The following is a 24,011-nucleotide window of genomic DNA, read 5'->3' as shown; positions in this document are numbered from 1 at the left end:
TTACATATGGGGAAGCTAAGACCCCAAAGGGGGTATTGCCACACAGTTAGTAACAGGATTATTAGACAGATGGCCCAACTTCCTTTCTCCTTATTAACTAGAAAACCAATGGGCTGAAATGGCAAAGCACCACTCATCTCTATACATCCAAGGAGCTCTACAAAACCTCTTAGAATCTCCATAATCAATATGGGATGCATTTGTAGCTGTCAGTTTCTTGCAGTAACACCTCACCTACTAAGGAAGAAACAACTATTGAACACCATGTGACGGTAGTAGATGACCGGAGAGGTTAAGATCACCTGACACCCGAGGTCCTTCTCACTCCGCAGCAATGTTTAGGCTCAACATCTGCTGTTCATAATGATGAGCCCAAATTACCAACAGTTTTTCACATCTAGCGCAGGCAGAGATAGAAAGACCTGTGAAAAATGATAAGTCACTACAGGGAAAGGCAAGAAATCACTTCAACTCCTCCCTCAAGGAATTTGTTAAATAAATTATGGTAACCAAATACTACACACTCATGCTCAAGAAGGTAAAATTACATGCACTCACATGGAATGATCTCCTAAAGAATATTAGATGAAAGGGCACTTGGCTGGCTCGGTTGGTTAAGCATCCAATCTTGATCTCGTCTCAGGTCATGATCACACGGTTCATGGAATCGAGGCCCACATTGGGCCCTGCGCTGACAGCGCAGAGCCTGCTTGTGATTCTCCTCTCTCTGCCCCTCCCCCTCGCACACAATCTCTCAAAATAAACTTAAAAAAGAAGTATAAGATGAAAAAGCAAAGTGCAGCACAGTATGTATAGTATGCTACCATTCACGTTAAAAGGGGTGTGGTGATATGCATGCATATATATAATATACACACATATGTATACACATACATACTGTGCTATACACAAAGTATTTTTAGCTGTTGAAGGATATACAAAAAACTGGATAATGACTAGGGGACCGAGGGTCAAGGGTGAACGGGAGAATCGTTTTTTACTCTATGGTTTGTACATAGGCTTTCTTAATCATATGCATATTATATATTTTTAAAACATTTACAAGAAAAACGGATGGAGGCAAAACTATATAGAAATCCTCTCACCCCCAAAGTCCACANGCTACATCTCAGGACTTCTGAGCAGAATCCTGCACACACGAACGGTATCCTTTCTGATTTAGTAACCAGCCGGTGACACGAGCGTCTGCAAAGTGGACGACAATCCCGTGTCCCACACTTACCGGGATCAGACAGCAAGTGTGCCTTTCACACCTCCACCTGCTTCTTCGAGAACCAGAGGATCCACTCACCCATGGAGCTACTTGGGACACCGAAGGGGCCATTTTCACATTTTTACAGTAACTTGTGAAGCAGTGAAGAAAGAACTTACGGGGAAGCCAGCTCCCAGCTCCTCAGGCCAAAGTGAAAGAAAACAGCAAAGCGCCGCAGCCAGACTGGCATTATCTCACATCAGCCTCTCACAAGTCAAAATGCAGTTTGCTTTCAACCTCGTTTCACAGAGCAGATGAGTTGGGTTTTTTTTTTAATCTACAAACTTTAATGGTACGTCACTGAATTACTGAGGGAACATAACAGGGTTTTTTTTTGAAAAATTTCTTAACAGAGCATCAGAATATTGCAACACTTTTATTAAGAGTATTGGCTTTGAATTAGTAGCTGAAGTAACAATTGCATGAAGCCAGATTAGGTGTACTGCATAATACTCATACTTGATTTATTGACATTACTTAGCAATTTATTGGACAAAAGTCAAACTTTTTGTTTTTTATTAAGCACATTCCACAGTACAAAGCTGTCATGAATAATATCTGTACAATTTAACAGTTTCAATAGCTGTTCAGACACAAATTTATTTCAAACAGATAATTGGCAAACATAATTAATTACAAGTTAGAATTAGACTATCCCAGTGCTTTAAAACATTAATATAGCAGTAATTTACAGTTGCTCAATTATGGTTAGCAAAATAAAGTCCAGAGTACGGCTGGGAATTACTACTATAATCCCAGAAAGTCAGAATTCCTTGGGTGCCAGAGTCCCCTGCTATAATTTAGTAGGCACAATTCAAAGGTTGTGTGCATATTCAAAGGCCATGATCTCCCAAGGAACAAGAACTTCTATATTAAACATGCAAAAACAACAACAAAAAGTCCATTCGTTCAGAAGAATTGCCTCCTCCCCCGCCCCTCCCGCGCCCCTGGGCTCTCCTAGCCAGTTTGATATAAAGCTGTAAGGTGGAGAGTGGTAAAAGTTAACTCACTTCCACAACCACTGCCAAGCTTACAACATCTACCTCACGAAATAGAGATTTCCTTTTTTTACACTTGGAGACTCAACTTCTCAAAAATAGAAATTAATCTGGTAACAGGTGGAAGGGAAGGGTGTATTTTTAAAAAAGACAGAAAAATTAAAAAGGCCAAGCCAAACCAAGAAACAAGTCACATACACACACTTTGATCCCCACACCGTTCTCAATGCAAAGGACAAAACAGAGCCCAGGGCCCTTCCCTTTAGTAGTAGAGTGCGCTTCCACGGGAAGAGGTTAGTTAACAGGAGGTTCTTATTGGTCCTTTAAAACGTTACTGACATTCCTTAATCTTTGGAAACAATGGCAAGGGGCAAAGGGGAACCTAATGTTGAGCAAGGGGAAAGGAGCGCCGACCGAATGCCAAGGTCTCCTCCGTGCACGGCCGGCGTGACAGTGGCGTTCACAGGTTCGGGCCGCAGGGCACTCGGGAGCTGTGAGAACCTGCCAGGGCCACAGCAGCACGTGACACCAGAGATGACGAGAATGGGATTCAGCGGCTGGAGGCTTCACCACCACACAGAAGAGTACCCTTCCACTCAAGAAGGGTCTCTGAACCGACCTGCCATGGTACGTGGAGTCCAGCATAGGAGCAGGCCCCGGGAACATCCTGGTAAGGCCAGGGTGCACCAATTCCAGAGCCAGGAGCCCCCGTCAGCGGGGCCTTCTTGTTCCGCCCTTTCCAGGGTTACTAATACACAGAAGAGTGATCTTGGACAGTGAAGTCAAATGAATACCAGAGGAAGTGACCGCTAGTACTCAGAGAAGTACTGAGGAGGGAAAGAACAACAAAAAATCGTTAAGGTACCTCTCTGTTGTGTATGCTGCACAGCGAATAAAACATTTTGTGTTAAACTTTAGAAATTACATTTTAAAACAAGATTCCCATTAAAACCACACACACCACACACATACACACAAAATGACAATGACAAAATAAAAATACCATATGAATACTGCAGGAAGGGTTCTAGGTAATTCCACATCAACCCTGGTATCAGGTTCTTGAGCCCAGCCCGTGGCTAAGTGCGAACACACTCAGGATTAGTGTCTCAGGCACAGGGGCCCTGACTCCAGCAACCTTGAGGTTAAACTGTTATGTACATTCTATCTACATGCGGATACAGTATTTTAAATTAGGAGGCAAGCACACGTGTAAAAGTGTTACTCTACCAAATATCCGGAGATGGTTGGAGGACAGAGAACAGTTAATAAAAGAAAAGAGCTATATTACCTGTTTGGGAGATAATATAACCTGGCTTATAGTTCTTTAAATTAAAACAAATTGGTACAGAAAGGAAGTGTGATCCAAAAAATATTACTAAAACAAACCAGAGAAATTTTCCATTGTCCAACATGTTCCTAATACAGGTCAGAATTCATAATGACTTGGACGGTCGAAAGGAGAATGCTAACTTCTGGAAAGGAAAGCCCTGGACATTCTGGGTAGGTGTTTGGCACCCACAATTTCACCAAAGAAGAATGCGGTTTCTTAATATCAGACCAAAGTGCAAAGCAATATAAATTAGAGGCCAAGTCTTCTCTTGATGGTCGATTTACTTCTGCAAAAGACTGTACGTTCCTTTTATATGAACAATTTACATCCGAAGCATTAGATTTTTTTTTTTTTTCCACTGCTGGGGGGAGGAAATGGGCTTCTGTTCTACTGGAGGTGGTGAAGCTAAGGTGTCCTTCTCAAAGTAGAGGCCGGAATCGGAGGTGAGAGATGTTGGTACTTGGGAGAGTTAGGCTGCTTTGCATCTACCCAGCGTCTAGAACCAATTCCAGCTTCATAACTCAGCTGCGAAGAACTCCCTTAGGCATTTGGTAGCCATGTAGCCAGTAGTTCAAGACTAGGAAACCCTGGGGAAACAAAATGACAAAACAAAACACAAAGGGAGAATGGGTGGATATTCTGGTTAGACGTGGGAGGAGACATACACCGCAGCCCATCCGCATCCACACACACACTTGCACACACGTAACACGTTACTGATTTTCAAATATAATCCACATCAAAAATAAAAGCTGCAAGATGTTTCGAGTGTACTTACATACCAAGCATCGTATTTATTTAAACCTCACAAAAACCTTAGGAGGGAGAAACTATTATACCCACTTCACAAATAAAAGAACTAAGGCTCAGGCACACTGTTTAGTTCAAAGCATTAGCCCATTAAGTGACAAGGCATTCGAAGAGATGACTGACCCTATCACTTACATCTTTCATTGTTTCCTGCTAAAAAATTATGCATGTAACAAAATATGCTTAATGTCAGACTTTATAGTTAGCATAATCTTTTATGACATCCAAAGCCTAAGAGGGCTGGTCTCATAGCTGCCTGAGAGAGACGTCATCTATCATTGTGAAACAAAAATATGCAAAAACTGGTAAATAAAGTATTTGTTCTAAATAGAATGCTAATAATCAGAAACTACTTCTTTTTGAAATAAATCATTTATATAAGGACAATATAATGCAGGTGGAAAGACTACTGAAGGTTATTGTTTTGACCATGACCGTGAGTCAGGACACTTTTTAATCACATTCTCTACACTCACCCATATATATAAATATGTACACACACACACGCATGCACGCACGCACCTATACTTATCATTACTATGTACAATGCAGGCTGACATTTTCTATTCTAAATTTCATCAAAACAAAGTGGATTAAAAATGATTTCACAATCACTAATGGGTCACAACCTTTCCAAACACAGCACTAAACCACTGGCCTAGAAGATCTAAAAGTTACCTCTATATCTAGATTCTCTGACAAAAAGTGAGATTTTTTTAAGCTTACACTTTTTTTAAAGGAACCTTTCCTAAAAGGTTGTCAATTTTCGTAAAGATCAAGAATCCTAATAAGCCTTCTCAATGAGTTCAAGAGAGATTTAATTTCATTCACCACAGCTTTTGCAGGAAGGGTCTTTAAGAGTATTATTTTTAAAACATGAACATCCACAGATAAGAAGTAGGCACCGCCCAAAACTGCTGGTGGGAAGGTAAACTGATTTAACCCTCCCGGTAAGTGACATGACTCTAGGCACCGAAGTCTTTAACATCATACCTTTAAACCTGACACGCTAGAATTTTATCCAAAGGTAATAAAGCAAAGATTTAGCTAAAAGAACGATCACGGCAGTGTGTTTTGTTAACAGCTAAAAGCTGGGGGAAAACATACCTATAGAACAGGGCCTATCTAAACAACTGAATATTATTTTGCCATTAGGAATGGTGATTTAGACAAATATTGACATTACAGACAAGAAACAAATTACAATGGAGGGGGGAAAAAGCATTTTAAGAACATGTACAGTTCTTAACCATACTTTTAGAAAGCCTGAAAGAATATCTACAAGGGAGTTGATAACGGTGAATCTTAAGTAGTTTATTTTCTTTTGGCTTATCTACTTATTCTAATTTCCTCATAATGATCTTATATTATCTTGTAATAAAAAAGAGAGCTACTGTATATATTAGCTCTTAGGAGTTAGTAATTTTAAAAAAATGACTCAGCAAATAAATCTATCGCTAACTTTCCTGACATAGAAATACTCTTACCTTATATTTTAGGGGTGCATATTTTACTGCAAGGTTAAATCATCATTAGGGTAGTGTTTCTTATTATGCATAAATCTTACAGGATCACATGGTAATAATTTTTTTCATGTTACAATAAATGAAAAGAATTTGGAAAAGAGCAGTAAAATCTATAGAGCTGACTGCCAAGGTTGTCAAAAGTAATTCACTTTGAAGAGACAAACACATTTGAGGTTTCGTTGCTTGTGCTGCTTAAAAAGCAGATATGATTTTTCCATTGATTTATAATTGTGGATCATAACAAGGGCAGTTGTTCATACATTCCCAAAAAGGGGTGGGAGGAGGGCCTGGAAGAAGTAACACCACAGTTTCCTTTCCACCACAGCCAGTGACAGAAACACCAGTGGTGATTATTATTTCATTTCTCAACCAAAGAAATCTTGTTCCGGGGCCCTTTAAAGTAGTATGTAAAAGTTGTCCAATTTGTGTCCAATTTTCCTGTGTTCTACCATTCATCTATTAAATATGCCAGAGAGGAGGAACATACTATGGATGTCTTGGGTTTACCACATACCTCTCTAAACAGAATGTGAAGACAAACAAACAAATCAAAAATACAAAAGAAAAGAAAAAGCGTTACACTTAGGTGGTTCTCTGATTCACCTATTCCCCTGAGCCTATCCATTCCAGGAGTTCAAACTACTGCTACAGTCACCCATGTCTATTTTATGTGCTTCTCGTATGTGGAAAAATGAAAGCATAGGTGGGATGCAGCTAAAGCAATGTGTAGAGGAAAATGTATAGCTTAGAAAAGAATGGAATAAATTGAACAAAAGATGTGCGAAGCTTCTACACTAAAAACTGCAATACTGCTTAGGAAAAGCTGTAGAAGACCTAAACAACAGAGAAATCTACCATGTTTATGGATTAGAAGGCTCAACACTTATTAAGGGGAAATGATCTTACAATTCAATGCAGTGCTAACTATAATCCCAGTAGTCCCTTCACAGACTCTGACAATTCAAAACTGAATGTGAAGACCTAAAGAATCTAGAATAGTCAAAACAATTTTTTTTAAAGTTGGAACAGTTATTACATACTATGGTATTGGCAAAAGGACAGCCACATAGATCATGGACTTAGAACAGAGTCCAGAAATATAGACCTACAAACAAGTGGTCAACTGACTTTTGGACAAAGACGCTAAAGCAATTCTATGAGAAAAGGAAATTCTTTTTAATCAAATAGTGCTGGAACAACTAGACAGCTATAGAAAAAACAAGGCCAGTGTATTCTTCTCTCACACCACACACAAAAATTAACTCTAAATGATCAAAGACAAAACTTCTGAAACTATGCCGGTCCAAACAGGAGCCATTACCTACATGTAGCTATTTGAATGTAACGTTAAATAAAGTATGATTCAATACAATTAAACAGTCAATTTAATTCAATTCCATTTTAATTTAAAATTTAGTCCCTAAGTCACACTGGCCACATTTCAAGAGCTCAACAGCCACAAGTGGCTACTGCCTACCATAGTGGACAGTGCACTTTAGAAAATGTAAACTAACGCAGGCCAGTCTTTGCTAAGGCTGGGCTGGGGTCAGGCTTTGACTACAAAGATGGCACAAGGGAGCTTTTGAGGGTGACAGAAATAGTCTTATCTTGGTTGTGGAGGTATTTTCAGGTAGACATTTGTGAAATCTCATCAAACAGTACACTTTAAATGAGTGCAATTTTTACACAAATCTTATCTCAATAAAATTGGTTTAAAAAAACAACAGGGGCGGGGCAGAGGGAGGGTACATCTAGGTGACCTGTCTAAGCAGGGAATAAATCTGTACCTGACCGTGCCAGTTTAGATACTTTATTCCAATTTTTTACTGACATTATTTTTATGCTTGCTGAAGGTGGCTGCAGGAATACACTATAGCTGTATTTATCCATTTAAGGGTAAATTCTTGTGTGGCCTCATAGAAAAAACACAAATATGTCTCTTTGGCATGGGTGCCACGTGCCCAACAAATACCAATGAGCGCTTATAATCCACTCGGGGTCTCCACTCAACACTGGAGCTCCACAATAAAAGGAAGTCCACGGCCTTGTGAGGGAGACAGGTATGCAAACCATTTCAACATCAAATGATAAATTAAATTAAATGAAAGGGCAAAGGGGGAGTGGGGCTGTCTAGAAGCCGTACTAACACAAGCAAGGGGAGGGAGACGGGGGAGGGCTGCACTACTATAGTGTAATTAGAGAAATTAAACAGAATTCAGCCTGGTTGGAGCACTAGGTTTTGGAAGGGAGTAACAGGAGTCTGGGGCATGGGGGAGGACGGTGAGGGCAGAAGGTAACAGCTAGATGCCGAAACTCCTGTCAGCTAATTGGAAGTAGCTGAGCCTTGACCTTGAGAGCGACAGGAAACCAGTAAAGGATGGCAGAGGCAGCGCTTCAGATAATCTTAGTTGATAGCAGAATGGAGAGTGGGCTGAAGAGGGAGAGGAAAGACTAGGAGGGAAACCAGTTTTCATTTGGGTCCATTCCTCCCTTCCCTGTATTTTCTTTGGGATTTTTGGGAAAGGAGGATGAAGTGGGGAGGAGAAATCACTCAAGAGATCCTTGCCTTCTTCCTCTGTAATCCCCTATTATATCTATTTTAAGACTCCATTCAAGGTGCCTGGGTGGTTCAGTCGGTTAAGCATCCAACTTCGACTCAGGTCATAATCACGTGGTTTGTGGGTTCGAGCCCTGCGTCAGGCTCTGTGCTGACAGGTAGCTCAGAGCCTGGAATCTACTTCAGNCATTAAAAAAAAAAAAAAAAAGATTCCATTCAATGACTGTAGTAACTGCCATACGGATTTTCCAACTTATGACGAATCCATCCAGACAGAAGGCAGCAAGGCAGAGAGATGGTCACTATCATGAGAAGGAGTATGAACGCACCTGCGACTAGGAACATTAACTATGTATGTGGCTTATAGGTCATTACTTGCCACGTCCAGGCAGACACTGCCAACCCAGCACAGCACTTGTCCCTTGGGGTCCACAGAGGGTCCCAGAATCCTTCCAAAGGCAGCTCTCCAGCCAGGCACTACTGACCAAACTCAGCCAGATGAAGAAAAAGCTTATCCGCCCTTCCTGAGGCAGACCCTTGCTTTATCACTAATCGATGACATAGGCCCAAGACTGGAGGACACCAAACTTCTTCTTAAAGAGATGTGTAATAAATAGTTCAGATGTCGCAAGCCATATGGTCTCTGTGGCATCTAGTCAACTCTGCCAATGAAGTACAGAGGCAGCCACGACAAGACATAAACAAATGAGCATGGCTATTATCATAAAATTTCACTCACGGACACTAGAATTTGAATTTCACACAATTTTCATGTGTCATAAAATTGTACTCTTCTTTAAATTGTCTTCAATTATTTAAAAGGGTAAAAAACTATTCTTAGCTTGCTGTAGTAGCGGAATAAAATCAGGGAGTGGAACAAATTTGGACTCTGGCTGTAGCCTGCTGACCCTTGGGTAAGACAGACTTCCTGGACATCTGGGTTTTGGGCCTGAGTCTTAAGTAAGAAATATGAGAAACGATGGTAACTTGGTCATTTAGGGGCCCTATTTTTTCATCAAAAAGAATTTCACAATTCTGCACATAAACTTTCTTTACACTTTTAATATTTAATGAGCAGGAAAACATATAATGATAAAGAGCCACTAAGTATTAAGTAACATTTTAAAATAAACATGAATTTTATTAATCACTCTTTACATACATATATACATAGTAATACAAACAGGTACAAACCAATTTATTCAATCTGTAAAGGTTAATGTGCACAGAATGTACTGGCCCCGTTGCAAAATTTTTAGAGTTGGAAATACCGCTCCAGGTGAGCAGGGCCATCAGGTCCCAGGACACAGCCAAGTAAGGCTTCCATCCTCTAGACTGGACACCCTTAGTAACCAAAACATGCCATCAGCAATGGTCACAATGGCTCTAAGTCCTCCAGGGTACCTGCTGTGTCTAATGGTTGAAGAACGGGTTTCAGGGATGCTCTCAACAAACACCTTTCTTTGATTCCTCTTCTAGGGGACAGTGGGTAGATTATAATGGTGGGCAGATTATAATGGGGACAAAGGGGGAAGTCTGAGTGTTTGGCTGATGGTGATTTTTTTTTTTTTTTAAACAAAAGAACTGAAACAGCAGAAAGAGAAAAGGAGATTCCTACACCCCAAAACAAAATCTGAAGGACTCTGCCTGTGTTAAATTGACAGGACCTGAGAAATGATTTAGGAAAACAGTTTCAAAAAACAGGAACCACACTGTCTGCCCATGTGAAAACCCACAATAGGTAGGACTCTGATTTTGACCTTATTTTAATGTGACCGTAAAGATCTAGCCTTACATCCAAACTCGGCCAAGTCGACACAGCTAATAAACACTAATAACCACCTCAGTTCCATTCGATGGGAAACCCAAATCACAAAACTCCCGCAAAGGGATTAGCAAGATTAAACATGGGGGTGTACTCACCTGAAACGGGTAAAGTGCAGACTGTTATCTGGAGATGTACGTGTATGTTCTGGAGGGAGAACGGGTCTCGTTCTGGGCACTGGGAGGCACATTTAAGAAATCCCAAATCAAAATAGTGTCATCATGGGAGCTGCTGATGATCTGAAATTCATCAAACTGTAGCCGAAACACACGTCCAGAATGTTCCTGTGAAATGTAACAGCTTGATGAGTAAAAAGAGACCTTTACAATCCCTCATTTCTATCCGTGATCTGGCGCGGGCTGAAAATGCAGTTCCTTATCCAGGCTTCCTGAATGTTCCAGAGCTTACTGAGCTTTGTCCTTAACCCCAGGGACAAAACTCTGGCTTTTCCTGCTAGGCCTTTTCTTTAAATTAATCTTTGTATCTGAGATCCTGGCTTATTAATGTGTCAAAGAAGAAAAATGATGTGATCGCTTCATCAAGGATCTTGGAAAGGTAAACAACAATATTTAATACCCATTCTTGATACACTGTAAAAAGCAGAACCAGAAGGGTAGTGTTTTTAACATTACCATGAATATCTATTTCAACCACAGCCAAAATCAAAATTAATGGTGAAATATAAGAAGCATTCTCATTAAAATCAAGAAGAAAACAAGAATGTCCCTAACCATAGTTCTGCACGTTCTAATCAATGCAAGAAGCAAAGAAATAGAAATAAAAGGTAAAGCTACTAAAAAGAAAAATCTATCAGTATTTTCAAAAAACTGTCTCATTAATATAACAAAAGCAACCAGACTATTAGAAACAATGAGCCTGCTAAAGATGTTAAAACAAGATTAACATATAAAATTAAAGTATTTTTAAATGCGAAAGCAGTAATTCATACAATATAGATTGAAGAGAAATCATGTTAATAATACAGAAATGTACCGTATTATAAAAATACAAGGTAACCAGATGCTGGTATCAAGAACTCTCCCAAGGGGTGCCCGGGGGGCTCAGTTGGTTAAGCATCCAGCTTCAGCTCAGGTTATGATCTCACAGTCCATGGATTTGAGCCCCGCGTCAGGCTCTGTGCTGAAAACTCAGAGCCTGGAGCCTGCTTCAGATCCTGCGTCTCCCTGTCTCCCTCTCTCTCTCTGCCCCTCCCCCACTCTTGCTCTGTTTCTCTCCATCTTTCGAAAATGAATAAATGTTAAAAAAAAATTAAAAAAAAAAAAAGAACTCTCTCAAATCTATTGGAAGGAAACCAATCTGCCTACAAATTAGGATGCCTGCTTTCGTATTTTAAGTTGTATTAATTAATGTTCCTTAGGAAAGAGCTCACTGTAATGTAAATATCAATTACTCTCTGATTTTGGCTAACCAAAATGAAAAATGCGTTTCTCCGAAGGCCGGCTAGGAGATCCGCAAGCTTTCCTGTGACACAGCTAGGCAGGTCCATATACAGGAGGCCACCCTCCGGCACAGGACCCACTCCCACTTCAACAGACTACGTACCACCAACGTGCGCAAACACAACGTGCTTGCTGGGGCTCGAGGGTCAAGAGCAGCTTGCAAGTCCCAAACTTTAATTTTCCTAGAAAAGAAGATTGCAGTTAGTGGAAAAGTTATCATTTTATATATTGTCGAGTACTTCCTTGATAGAAAGGAGTGCATCTGAACTGCTATTATAAAAGCTAGTGGAGGGGCGACTGGGTAGCTCCGTTGGTTCGAGCCTGACTCTTGCTTTTGGCTCAGGTTGTGATCTCGCAGTTTGTGGGGTCAAGCCTGGCATTGGGCTCTGTGCTGACAGTGTGGAACCTGCTCCGGAGTCTCTCTCTATTTCCACTTGCACTCTCAATCTCTCAAAATAAATTTTAAAAAACACTAATAAGCTAATGGAGAACATGCTTATGTTTTTACAAATTATTTAAGTGAATTACATTTGATTTTGGAAAAAATAAGGACCTACACATTCTCAGAACTGCTGAAACCATGAAGAAATATTTTTAAGGGCGATAAGAAAACAACTTCATGTTATCTAAATTCAGTTCCTGACTTGATAATCTATGTCACCAAATTCATTAAGCAGGGGGCTCTCTAGGGCTGAGTAGGTGCTGCTGACAGAAGCTAGGGCTCTCTGGGAAATTCCAAGGATACCTTTCTTCAAACGAAACAAATGCTGAAAGTTAATAATAGGAGCATAAACAGACCAACTAATCTGTGAGTATATATAAGGTCACCTTGAAAGATTTATAGTTGCCATTTGCTCATTTAAAAAGCCATTAGGCTTTTTAAAGAGTATTTGTTCAATTAACCAAAAGGGGAAAGGAAATGTATCACTGAACGAACACACACACACACACAGGTTTAATTTCGGGCGAAGGCAAAGAACTGAATTCCTGCACAACCTAAGCTACTCCCAGTGTTTACAACAACGGTTAAAGGGGTAAGCACAGGGGTTACAGGGGCTCTGCTAGACTTGGGACAAGACTGCTCATCCTTCTGGGCTGGAGTGGCCTTGCTTGATCAAGCGGTATAGTTACAAGTGCCATCCACCAGCACACAGAAAGGACCGGGCACTGAGCTCACACACACACACAGCCGCTAATACACAGCACTCCTTTTTCCTGCAGACACGGTGACAGCAGTGCACTTAGGAACCTGAAATACGTACCCATCATAGGCCCCACTGACAATCCTCTTGTTATCAAACCGGATGCATCGGACCAACTCTTCATGTCCCTCAAGGACTCTTAAACAGGCACCACATTCGATATCCCATAGCCTTGAATGTGAAACAGAGCTCTGTGAAACAATTTCCCACACATAATTCACACCATCCCGAGTTCCTCCTATCTGCCCCATACATGACTTTCACTCTCTTGAACTTTTTTTCTATCTCATTCCCAGTCTACACTGTACACAGAGAAAGATATGCATGTACATTTATACCACTTGTATATTTTAAAGCACTAATTTGGGTAGAAGACTTACTTCTCATTGTATTTTCTTTTACTCAATTAGAAACCTTTATTAATCACATGCATGTATTACTATTTAAATAAGATCAACAAACAAGAAACTTCAGTTATATTTAGTTCTTAGGCATTCTTTTGATGTCGAATTGATGAAACCATGTAGCCAAATGGTCTAGGAAGGATTTTTCTGGGGGAGATAGGGATTGCAGGCAGGAGAGAAGAAAAGGCATGTATGTGTGGGGGCTGCAGCGGAGGGGAAAGATACAATATTCACAGCCAGGGGGTTAGGCTTCCACCCCAGGCACCTCCAGCCTGGCGTCCGTGAGACCCACTGAAGTTAGAACCAGTGGACCCGCATAATGGTCTTCCTTTCCTGGTGAGGGTTAGGGATATCCCTCCTAGATATTACTGCACACTAGGGTTGTCCAGTTCACACGGTCACAGTAGGAGTCTCTCATTGGGTATATGAAGCATGTCAAAAACACAAACCCATACACTATGCTCAGCTTTTTTCTCACTATATGATTTATAGGACAATTCTGAAAATGAAGATCTTTAAATTTTTCTGTCATCATTGATTTTTCTACAGTGTTCGTAAAAATAAATCTTAATGGCAAGCTAACATGTACAAAACAAAGTTAGCAAACTAATTCCGTAACAAGTTTTTCTTAGCCTCTCTACCAGTAGCTCTCACCATATACCCAATGAATATTTTACCACAGCCACCCTCAGCAAATCTTCTCTTCAGTGTCAGTGATGGCAGCTTCTCTAATCTACTGTGAGCAGAGCCATTCAGCACTGCCACTGACTCCAAAGTGGCTCCCCTCTATAAACTATAAAGGAATATACATTAGGGTTTTGTAAAATCCCAGAGATTCCAGTGAGAAAAGTTAAGGGCTGTTTACTGATGAAATATTAATATAAAGCATGATGGATATAAGAGAACCACCAAGACTCAGGTTCTCAACTGACTTCTATAATATCTTAAAACTTAAAATGATAAAGAAAACTTGCAGCGATTTCAGCTTTACTGCTGTTTTGTTCTCTCCTTCCTTCCTTCTTTCTTTTAAAACCCATCTTGAAACCAATCTTTATTTTGCTCCAACATTTAAGAATTTGGTTATAAAACAGCTACTAGCAAATGTTGGGACAATGGAAAAATGACTTGGGATCAGTAAACAGACATTTAAGGAAAGTTCTTAACAAATAAAGTGTCTATGGACAGTCAAGGTTTATTAGAAAGCAAGGACCCTGAGTGTTGGGAAGAAAAAAAGGAGATGAAAACCTGAAATAGGAGTGGATGAGTCTGTAGAGCAGTCTTGGGTAAGACACAGATAAATCAAGTACATTCCTCCCACCTGCAAGTGAGCAAGACAGGCGCTCACAGGGAAGGGAAAGTAGAATCAGGCTGGGGCATCCTCTGTCCCAAGGGGCTGTGGTGTTAAGGGATCTCAGGTGGAGCGTATGTTATAAGACGTGTGTATCGGAGGAATCAGTTTGTCCACTTCGGTATGCAGGACCAAACAGATTAACACAAGTTACCTAGAGTTTTCGTACATGAAGTATCCCCAAAGGCGCTGAGTCTTTTGAACATCAGGACTGGGAGAGGAGGCAAAACTAGAGCAAAAATCAGCCTGCTCTGTCAGCACCCCAACTTCCACTCACCTTATGGTATTATCTGATGATCCACTAACAACCAGCCGATCCCTGTACTGGAGACAGGCAATGCCTCGCTTGTGCCCATTCAGAGTACGAACAAATTCACAGGTACTTGTGCTCCAGACCTAGAGAACCAATTGATAACATTTTAAGAATAAATGCAAAAAAGCCCTCTCACAATATACCGTTTTAAAAATATCAGAGCTTCTAAGAATGACCAAAAGACTTGATTATGAAATCTGGTTCAGAGGCTGGGGGACAGACTGGCCGGCATACAGTTTTCCTGGCTGCAGAGTGATAAAACAGGAATGAAACAGAGAGGGAAGCTGTGAAGTCTCCAAACCTTGAGATATTCACAGAGAGAACATCTCCTGGATGCTTCAGACATTCACTTGCCTGGAGGGAAGAGTGTGTTTCCGTGCCAGCTGACACGTCAAATCCAATGTAACTGATGTGAAAAAGTTTCACCTTTCACATCTTCCTCTTTTCCAGCATAGTTTCTTGAACAGCTCCATTTGTTTTGACACATCACTCCTAATATTATGTATGTGGAATAAATAATCCCTCCTTTGTGAAACCATCTGCAAGGCTTAGATGTTCACAGACACACTTAATATATTACAAGCCAAAGAAGGAGATGCAAAGCAACCAGAGTGTCCTGAATTATTTTACCAGCTGCATTTGTAGCTGAATGGGATAACTAGATCTCCACATGCAGAAGAATGAAGTCGGACCCCTAACTCACACAATATACAAAACTATAACTCAGAATAAGCCAAAGGCCTAAATTTGAGAGCTGAATCTAGGAAACTCTCAGAAGAAAACACAGGAGTAAGTCTTTGTGATCTTGGATTAGGCAATGGTTTCTCAGACATGACAATAAGAGCATAGACAACAAAAGACAAAAATTGATAATCTGCACTTCACCAAAATTAAAGTTGTCTGTGTGTCAAAGAACATCATCAAGGCAGTGAAAAGAGAAGCCACAGGATGGACGAAAATATTTGCAAGTATCATTCACCTGATAAGGTACTTGTAATCAGAATATATAAAGAAGTTTTGTAACTAAACAGTAAAAAGAAAAAAGAAAAAGCAAAAACCCCCAAATAATCCCATTTTTTAAGAAATAGATGTTTCTCCAAAGAAGAAATAAAAATGGCCAATAAGCACTGAAAAGATGCTCAAAATCACTGGTCCCAAGGGAAATGGAAATCCAAACCAGAGACCCCACTGCGGGACTAGTAGCATGGCTGTGATAAACAAGACAGAAAATAACAAGTGCTGGCAAGGAGACGGAGAAATCCTCCAGGCTGGTATTATGCAACAGCTGCTCCGTAAAAAGGCCCAGGCCCTCTGGACTTCCAGGCAGTGATCTTGGTCCAACTGGTCTGACTGAGTGGTAAGTGAATTACTGCATTCAAACCCTACTTGTTCAACTTCCAGACCACTTAATCTAAAGTTTGATGCTGCCTCTGTGATTTGCAGGGCTAGATACTAGATACTAGAATGCTACCTAGTGCTGGTCATAAAAAGAAGGTTTTTTGATCCAAATTCAAATGCTCACACAATGCTGGTGGGATTTTAAAATGGCGTGGCCACTCTGGATAACGTTTGGTAGCTCCTCAAAATATTGAACCCAGAGTTAACATTTCAAGAGAACTGAAAAAAAATTTTTTTTTCATTTTAATGTTTTATTATTTCTGAGAGAGAGAGAGAGAGCGTGAGCAGGGGAGGGTCATAGAGAGTGGGAGACGTAGAATGAGAAGCAGTCTCTGGGCTCTGAGCTGGCTGTCAGCACAGAGCCCGACACGGGGCTTGAATCCACAAACCGTGAGATGACCTGAGCCGACGCTGGATGATTAACCGACGGAGCCACCCAGGCACCCCAAGAGAACTGAAAATTTTTATCTGTGCAAAAACATATACACAAATGTTTATGGCAGCATTATGTGTAACAAATAAAAAGTGCAAACAACCAAAATGTCCATCAACTGATGAATGGATAAACAACGTGGTACATCCACGCAGTGGAATTTTATTCATTCATCAGAACGAATGAAGGATTGACACATGCTATGATATTCATGGAGGAGCCATGAAACCACTACACTAAGTGCAAGAAGCCCAACAGAAAAGGCCACATATCATATGATTACTTTCATATGAAACATTTAGAAGAGGCAAATCCATGCATATAAAACAGATCAGTGATTGCTAAGGACCAGAAGAAGAGAACAGGGGTTGACTATCAATGGGTTTAAGGTGTTTCCAGAGGGGATTGAAAATGTTCTGAAACTAGTGATGGCTAACACTGTAACTATATTAAAGGTCACTGGACCGCATGCTTTTAAGTGGTGAAACTCAGGGTATATGAACTGCATCTCAAAGCTAAAATTTTATAAAGTTAAAATGGATATCGGAATCAGACCTGCATTTACCCACATCCTATGACTCACCGTGGACTACGTAACCGTTTGCCTCATGCCTGCCACCCACCACACGCTGAGCTTCCTGAAGGCAGGGATGGGCCTTACTCATTCTCGTATCTCCAGTATCCAGTCTAGGGTCTATGGCATGGCAGGTTGTTCTCAAAATTAAGTGAATAAATCAAGCACAGGTGAAGGAGAATACAGATCTTGCCCACTACCAAGTTGGTAAAAGCCACCTCTGCTTCCTCCATGTTTTAAAAGGCACAGGAGTAAGCAGAGTTATGACTAGTAGACATACTTACTTTGATGGTTCTGTCACCAGAGGCAGACACGATGTATTTATCATCAAAGTCTACTACATTGACGGCAGCACGGTGGCCAACAAGGACACGGCGTAGAGTGATGTCCGTAGCAGAAGCCATGTCCCACACAGCGATGGAGCGATCCTTGGAACAGGTCACCATGAGTCCATTGCTGAAGCGTAAGTGAAGCACAGCCTCATTGTGGTGGATCAGTGTGTTCAGAACTTCACCCGTGTTGACATCCCAGACTCTAGAGAACAGAAAGGCACAATGCGTAATTACTGACACAACCAGGAGGAATTTAGTGTCTGTGCCCTGGGCCCATTCTTAGTAGTAGCTAGAGAGATGTAAGCTTCACTTGTATCTGGTGAGTGGGACCTCACACCTAAGGCCATGCTTGAAAGGAGCCCTCAGAAGCAATTATTCTATCTGCTGAGAAGCACTGAGAGGGTTTCAAAAAAAGGCCAATTATGGGGGTGCCCAGGTAGCTCAATAGGTTAAGCGTCTTACTCTTGATTTAAGCTCAGGTCATGATCTCACAGTTCATTAGTTTGAGCCCCCACACTGGGCTCTGCACTGACAGTGCGGAGCTTGCTTGGGATCTCTCTCTCTCCCTCTCTCTATGCCCTTCCCCCATTCACTCTCTCTTGATCTCTCTAAATAAATAAATAAGCTTAAAAAAAAAAAAGGAAGAAAGGTGGCCAATTCTGGCTCTGTCCAGGTTGAGGTTTATTTAACATCAGGTAATCAGGGATGGTGATGACAACAAAATGATTCTTCACGTAAGTGGGCTCACAGTGAGTATGAGATGACAGGGGAAGGAGGCTTGGTAGTTGGAGAATTGAGGACAGTTTCCAAGCTTAAGGTTCTTTTTGACCTCTGATAGGTCTCAAAGTCCATTATTTATCCATTGCAAACTACAGACTGTAAGTCATGACATCTCATCAATTCCCACATGTGTCTATTTACCCAATCGCTTTATGGACAAAGGCAATATGGCAGCTACTTCATCCATGACATATAAGGTTCCTAGGGGCAGCCCTTTCACACCACAGCTTTTCTGTAAACCCTGTCTCCTAAGAATGCAAGTTCACACAGAGGATAGGAGGAAATTTGCAGGCTACTGTGGCAGAAGTAGTGCCTGAGAAGCACTGAGCCAGAGATAAGGCACTAAGCATGCTGGTGACTTTTCCCAATGTCTGGAGCATGGTCCCCCAGGAGAAAGCTAGCCTAATGCTAGGTAATGTGCTTCTATAGGAAAGTACATCTCCAGCTCTATAACATACAACAATGGGAAAGGACCCACTTAATAAAAGTTGGCCTGCTTTGTTCAAATAAACCCACACCTGAATTGGTTTTGAAATACACATATAAAACATATACAAAGTATGTGTGTGCTCATCCCAGGAAAGGGTGCACTCTCAGCCTTCGCACAGAAGATATACAAGTTCAGACCAGCGAAGCCAAATCACTCACCTCACTGTGGAGTCTGAAGAACCAGTCACAATGACACGTTCATCATACTGGAGACAAAGGACAGAGCCAGTGTGTCCCGTTAACACTTTCAAACATTCCAAGCTGGTTTTATCCCAAATCTATTTAGACAAGATCAACCACAAACAGTGATTTAGTATCTCACCTTCTGATAAATGTTTTTGTCTTACCTTACTTTCTGAATCATAAAATAAAAACAAACCTGTGTTACAATAAATAAGAGCAGTGAAACTTCAAACAGGTGCAAAAGGACAAAAAAAGAGACAATATTGAATAACTTCCAAAACAGATGCATTATTTTGTTTACTTTGTCCCTCCAACTTTTGTACTCATTGTATTTAACAGCCTTATAAAGGGAATTTTTAAATAAACCTTGAAAAATGTTGGCTCACCCTCTGGAAAATGATGTGACAATATCTACTAAGAGCCTTTAAAAATGCATCCCCTTAACCCATTATGATTAATTACAAAAAAAAAAAATTTTTTTAATGAAAAATGTTCGACATTTCAGAAAAATTTCAAAGTAAACTATGAAAAGTTTTCAATGAGAGAATATAATGCTGTATTACAGTTATGTTTTTTAAAAAACAGAATGAAAGCCATCTATATGGTGATAATATATTTAAAGAAAAAATAGATGAAAAAGGAAAGATAATGTTAATAATAACTGGTGTTCTCTGAATGCTCTTTTTCTATCTTCTTTTGATCTTTCCAGTGGTTCCCAAGTTTTCAATACGCTCCACATATAATAGGGGATAGGAAATCATTTTTTTAAAGACTGAATTGTTAAAAATAGATTGTGCAAACCTGTTTCTTCCCTTGTAAAATCATACTGTCATAATTTGCAGCATCCCTCAAGTATACTGCAATTAGCCAAAGTGAGACATTGAACTATCTTTCTACAACAGCAAGGTTGCTTCTCATTTCTGACCCATTAGGAACACAGCTATTTTGAAAGAGTGGTAAGAGATCCAGGACTGGTACAGAATGAAGTACAAAAGGTTTCCAACCACTGGTCTAGATGATCTCTCTTAAATGCATCTCTGCTCTACTGTTTGTGTCTTATAAATCAAATGTATGCCTATTTTAAACGTGGTGTGCCTCTATTAACAGAACTCTTTTAGAAACACATCCAATGTAAATGACATGCAAGCCTGTGGCCAGCCTATGCTCTGATAAGGTCCTTATAAACCACTCTTTTATTTTTAAGGTTTATTTATTTATTTTGAGAGAGAGAGAGAGAGAGAGAGAGAGAGCACGTGCACCCATGTGGGAGAGGTAGAGAGAAAAGGGGAGAGAGAGTTCCAAGCAGGCTCCACCTTGTTAGCATGGAGCCTGACGCAGCTTTGAACCCATGAACTGTGAAATCATGACCTGAGCCGAAATCAAGAGCTGGACACTTAACCAACTGAGCCACCCTGGCGACCCCCCTCCCCCACCCTTATAAACCATTCCTACTATTCCTTAAAAGATAATTGTCCAAATTAAATAGTAACATATGTCACTCTTTCTAGAGTATACTTATGGCCACAGGTTATCAGGGCAATTGATAAGTACTACATAAAAATAGGGTTCTGGGGTCAAATATATTTTGGAAGCTGGGAAACACTGAGTGTCTCTCTCCTGCAGACCTTCTCAGAGTCTTTATGTGCTACTCTATCCTATGAATTTCTAAGAAGGAGATACAGCATGCAGTCAACTTGAGGACAGACTAATAGAAATTATCCAGAAAAGAAGGGTTAAAAGACTGGAGAAAATGTAAGACAATAACAAAAGATCTACTATTTATGTAATTAGAGTCTCAGAAGGAGAAAAAAAGAAAATGGGGCAGAAAAAATATTTGAAAAAATAATAGCCAAAGACTTTTGAAATTTGGTGAACGAAAGACATAAATTTACAGATCCAAAAAGCTCAGTGAAAGACTTGCTAGGTATGTCATCAAAAGCATGATCCATGAAAGTGAGGCACCTAGATGGCTCAATCGGCAGAGCATCCGGCTCTTGATTTGAGCTCAGGTCATGATCTCACAGTTCATGGGATGGAGCCCTGTGTCAGCCCTACACTGACAGTACAGAGCCTACTTGGGATTCTCTCTCCTTCTCTCTCTGTCCCTCTTCCACTTTCACACACTCTCAAAATAAATGAACTTTAAAATTAAAAAAGCATGATCCATAAAAGAAAAAATGGTACACTATACTTCATCAAAATCAAAATCTCTTGGTCTATGAAAGACATTATTGAGAAAATGAAAAGACAAGACTGGAAGAAAACATTTGCAAAACCTATCTTAAAAAAGGATGTGTATGCAGGGGCACCTAGTGGCTCAGTCAATTGAGCATCCAACTTCAGCTCAGGTCATGATCTCGTGATTCATCAGTTCAAGTCCAACACTGGGCTAGCTGCTGTCAGCAGAGAGCCCACTTCAGATCCTCTGTCCCCCTCTATCTGCCCCTCCCCTACTTGTGCTCTCTCAAAAATAAAAAAAAATATTTTTTAAAAGAATCTGTATTCAGAATATGTAAAGAATTCTCAAAGTTCAACAATATTAAAACAAAGAACCCATTTTTAAAATGGACAAAAGATTCGGATACTTCCCCAGCAAATATACAGATGGCAAATAAGCAAGTGAAAGATGCGTATGATCATCAGTCGTTGAGGAAATGTAAATTTAAATCAAAATGATGTATGTCTACATATTAGAATGGCAAATATCAGCCTGAGAATACCAAAGGCTGACAAGGTTGCATTACAAAGGGAACTCTCATACCTTATTGATAGGAATGTAAAATGGTATAAAGCCACTTTGAAAACCAGCTTGGCCATTTCTTAGCAAGAAATACAGATACTTACTATGAGTCAACAATTCCACTTCTACCTTTTTACTCAAGTGAACTGAAAATGTATGTTCTCATAAAAACTTGCATACATGTTTCTAGTGGCTTTATTCATAATTGTAAAAACTGGAAACACAAATGTCCTTCAACAGGTAGATGGATAAACACACTGAGGTGCACCAGAAAGTAGACTGCTACTAAGCAAGAAAAGGGAATCAACTACCACTAAATGTAACAAAGGAGATGAATCTCATCTAAGTATAAGATGCTAAGTGTAAGAAACCAAACTCAAAAAGCTACATACTGTGTGAAACCATTTATAGAACATTCTCTAAAAGGCAAAATTATAAGAATAGAAAAAAGAAAGGTTGAAGTGCCTGAGTGGCTCAGCATCCAACTCCTGTTTTCGGCTCAGGTCATGATCTCACGGATTCATGAGTTCGAGCCCCAAGTAGGGTTCTGCATTAACAGCACGGAGCCTGCTTGGGATTCTCAGTCTCCCTCTCTCTCTCTCTGCCCCTCCCCCACTCACATGAGCAAGTATGCTCGCTTGCACTCTTGTGTGCTCTCTCTCTCAAAAATAAATAAACTTAATTTTTTTCAAACAATTAATTAAATAAGAAATACATTTTAAAAGCCCAGCGTCTAGGGGGAAGAGCTGAACACAAAGGGGCTGAATAAGGGAAGGGCTGGGGATGATGGAACTGCTCTATATCTTGATTTTTGTTACAGTTACACAATTCTTTGTGCTTGTCAAAACTCATATAACTTTACAACAAAAAGAGTGAATTTTCCTGTATGTAATCTGTAACTTAAAAAAAAACTGCAATGTTTTCTTAAATATGAGAAAATAAGCTATACACAATGTAAAACAAAATCTGTCAGATCAGCTGCCGAACATTAAAAACAGAGAAGTGGTCCAGCTTATCTACTATTGAAGAGTGAATTAAAACATATAAATATAAATTGTCCTATCATTCTTCTGTGTTATCATTTGAGCCTTCATCAGCACCCATAAAAGGTAATGACTGTGATTTACAGGCAAGGCAGCAACACTTCCACCAGCTAGCAAAGTCAGCAAGAGCCCCGTGATACTGAGATATCTTCCGTGTGCACCTAAACACAGAACAGAGAGTGTAAATGTGCTTAGAGAAGGATAAGAAGTGAGACAGTCCAGGGGTGCAGTGTTAAGTCTCGGGAAATACCCTGTGGTTCTTGAGAACCACACTGAGAGCTGCCAAGATGAAGGGGCACAGATAAAAACAATCCAGAGTAAGTGGAGAGATTCAGTAATCTAGTATCTAACACATCACCACAATTCTAAAAAGAATACATACAAAATACAGTCATTCACCTTAATAGAATTATCTCGTAGGCCACTGATAATTTTTTCATCATCATACTGTAAACAGTAGACACCTTTACTATTTTCAGAGCGGCACTGAATCCTCTGCAAGTTGTGTCGTCCACACCGCCAGTTAGATTCTATAGTCTGGGGGGGAAAAGGAGGCAACAGATGAGTTCTTGTGAATCGACTATTCTATTAGGCTTCAGACTCTGGTGTTGTGTCCAGGAACAGCATACCAGATACCCCATCTTGGTTTGCATAACTGTCTGTGGATAGGAATCATGCTCTTTTCCAAGTAAGACATTAGCCCAGCAGTGTTTTTTGTCAAAAGCTCCCTGACTATCTGGCAACCGTCATAGGATTTCCAATGAGTTTGAGTTAGGTTTGAAAAAAAAATAGCCTAGACAGAACTCAATATGCTTAAAGAATGCCATTTGCACCCAAAATATACAAATAAACAGTAACTCACTGGGTCACTCTCTAATGCCAATTAAAATATTTAGCAAAAGACAACAATAAGCGTAGACAATCTATGTATCCATCCAAAGCATTGTCTTAATCACTGAGAAAAGATATCAAACAACTACTGCCTGTTAA

General features: G+C 40.2%; 1 protein-coding gene across 4 annotated transcripts in view; it reads right to left on the bottom strand.

The window, feature by feature from the left end:
• Positions 1–1,634: 1,634 nt before the first annotated feature.
• The window catches only part of FBXW11 (F-box and WD repeat domain containing 11), a 120,512-nt gene continuing 98,135 nt past the window's right edge, over positions 1,635–24,011 (bottom strand). For all 4 annotated transcript variants that reach the window (XM_077757327.1, XM_077757329.1, XM_077757326.1 and 1 more), the window contains 8 exons: positions 23,421–23,558; positions 19,215–19,333; positions 17,739–17,988; positions 15,014–15,132; positions 13,045–13,155; positions 11,886–11,964; positions 10,421–10,606; positions 1,635–4,191 (listed from right to left, as the gene is read on the bottom strand). In XM_077757327.1, the coding sequence (XP_077613453.1) occupies positions 10,445–10,606; positions 11,886–11,964; positions 13,045–13,155; positions 15,014–15,132; positions 17,739–17,988; positions 19,215–19,333; positions 23,421–23,558 (978 nt within the window). In that variant the 3' untranslated portion in view covers positions 1,635–4,191; positions 10,421–10,444. The remainder of the gene's footprint in view (positions 4,192–10,420; positions 10,607–11,885; positions 11,965–13,044; positions 13,156–15,013; positions 15,133–17,738; positions 17,989–19,214; positions 19,334–23,420; positions 23,559–24,011) is intronic.

Source organism: Crocuta crocuta, unplaced genomic scaffold, assembly GCF_008692635.1.
Source record: "Crocuta crocuta isolate KB4526 unplaced genomic scaffold, BGI_CrCroc_1.0 scaffold131, whole genome shotgun sequence".
Lineage (NCBI taxonomy): Eukaryota > Metazoa > Chordata > Mammalia > Carnivora > Hyaenidae > Crocuta > Crocuta crocuta.
This window is presented reverse-complemented; position numbering and strand designations above follow the sequence as displayed.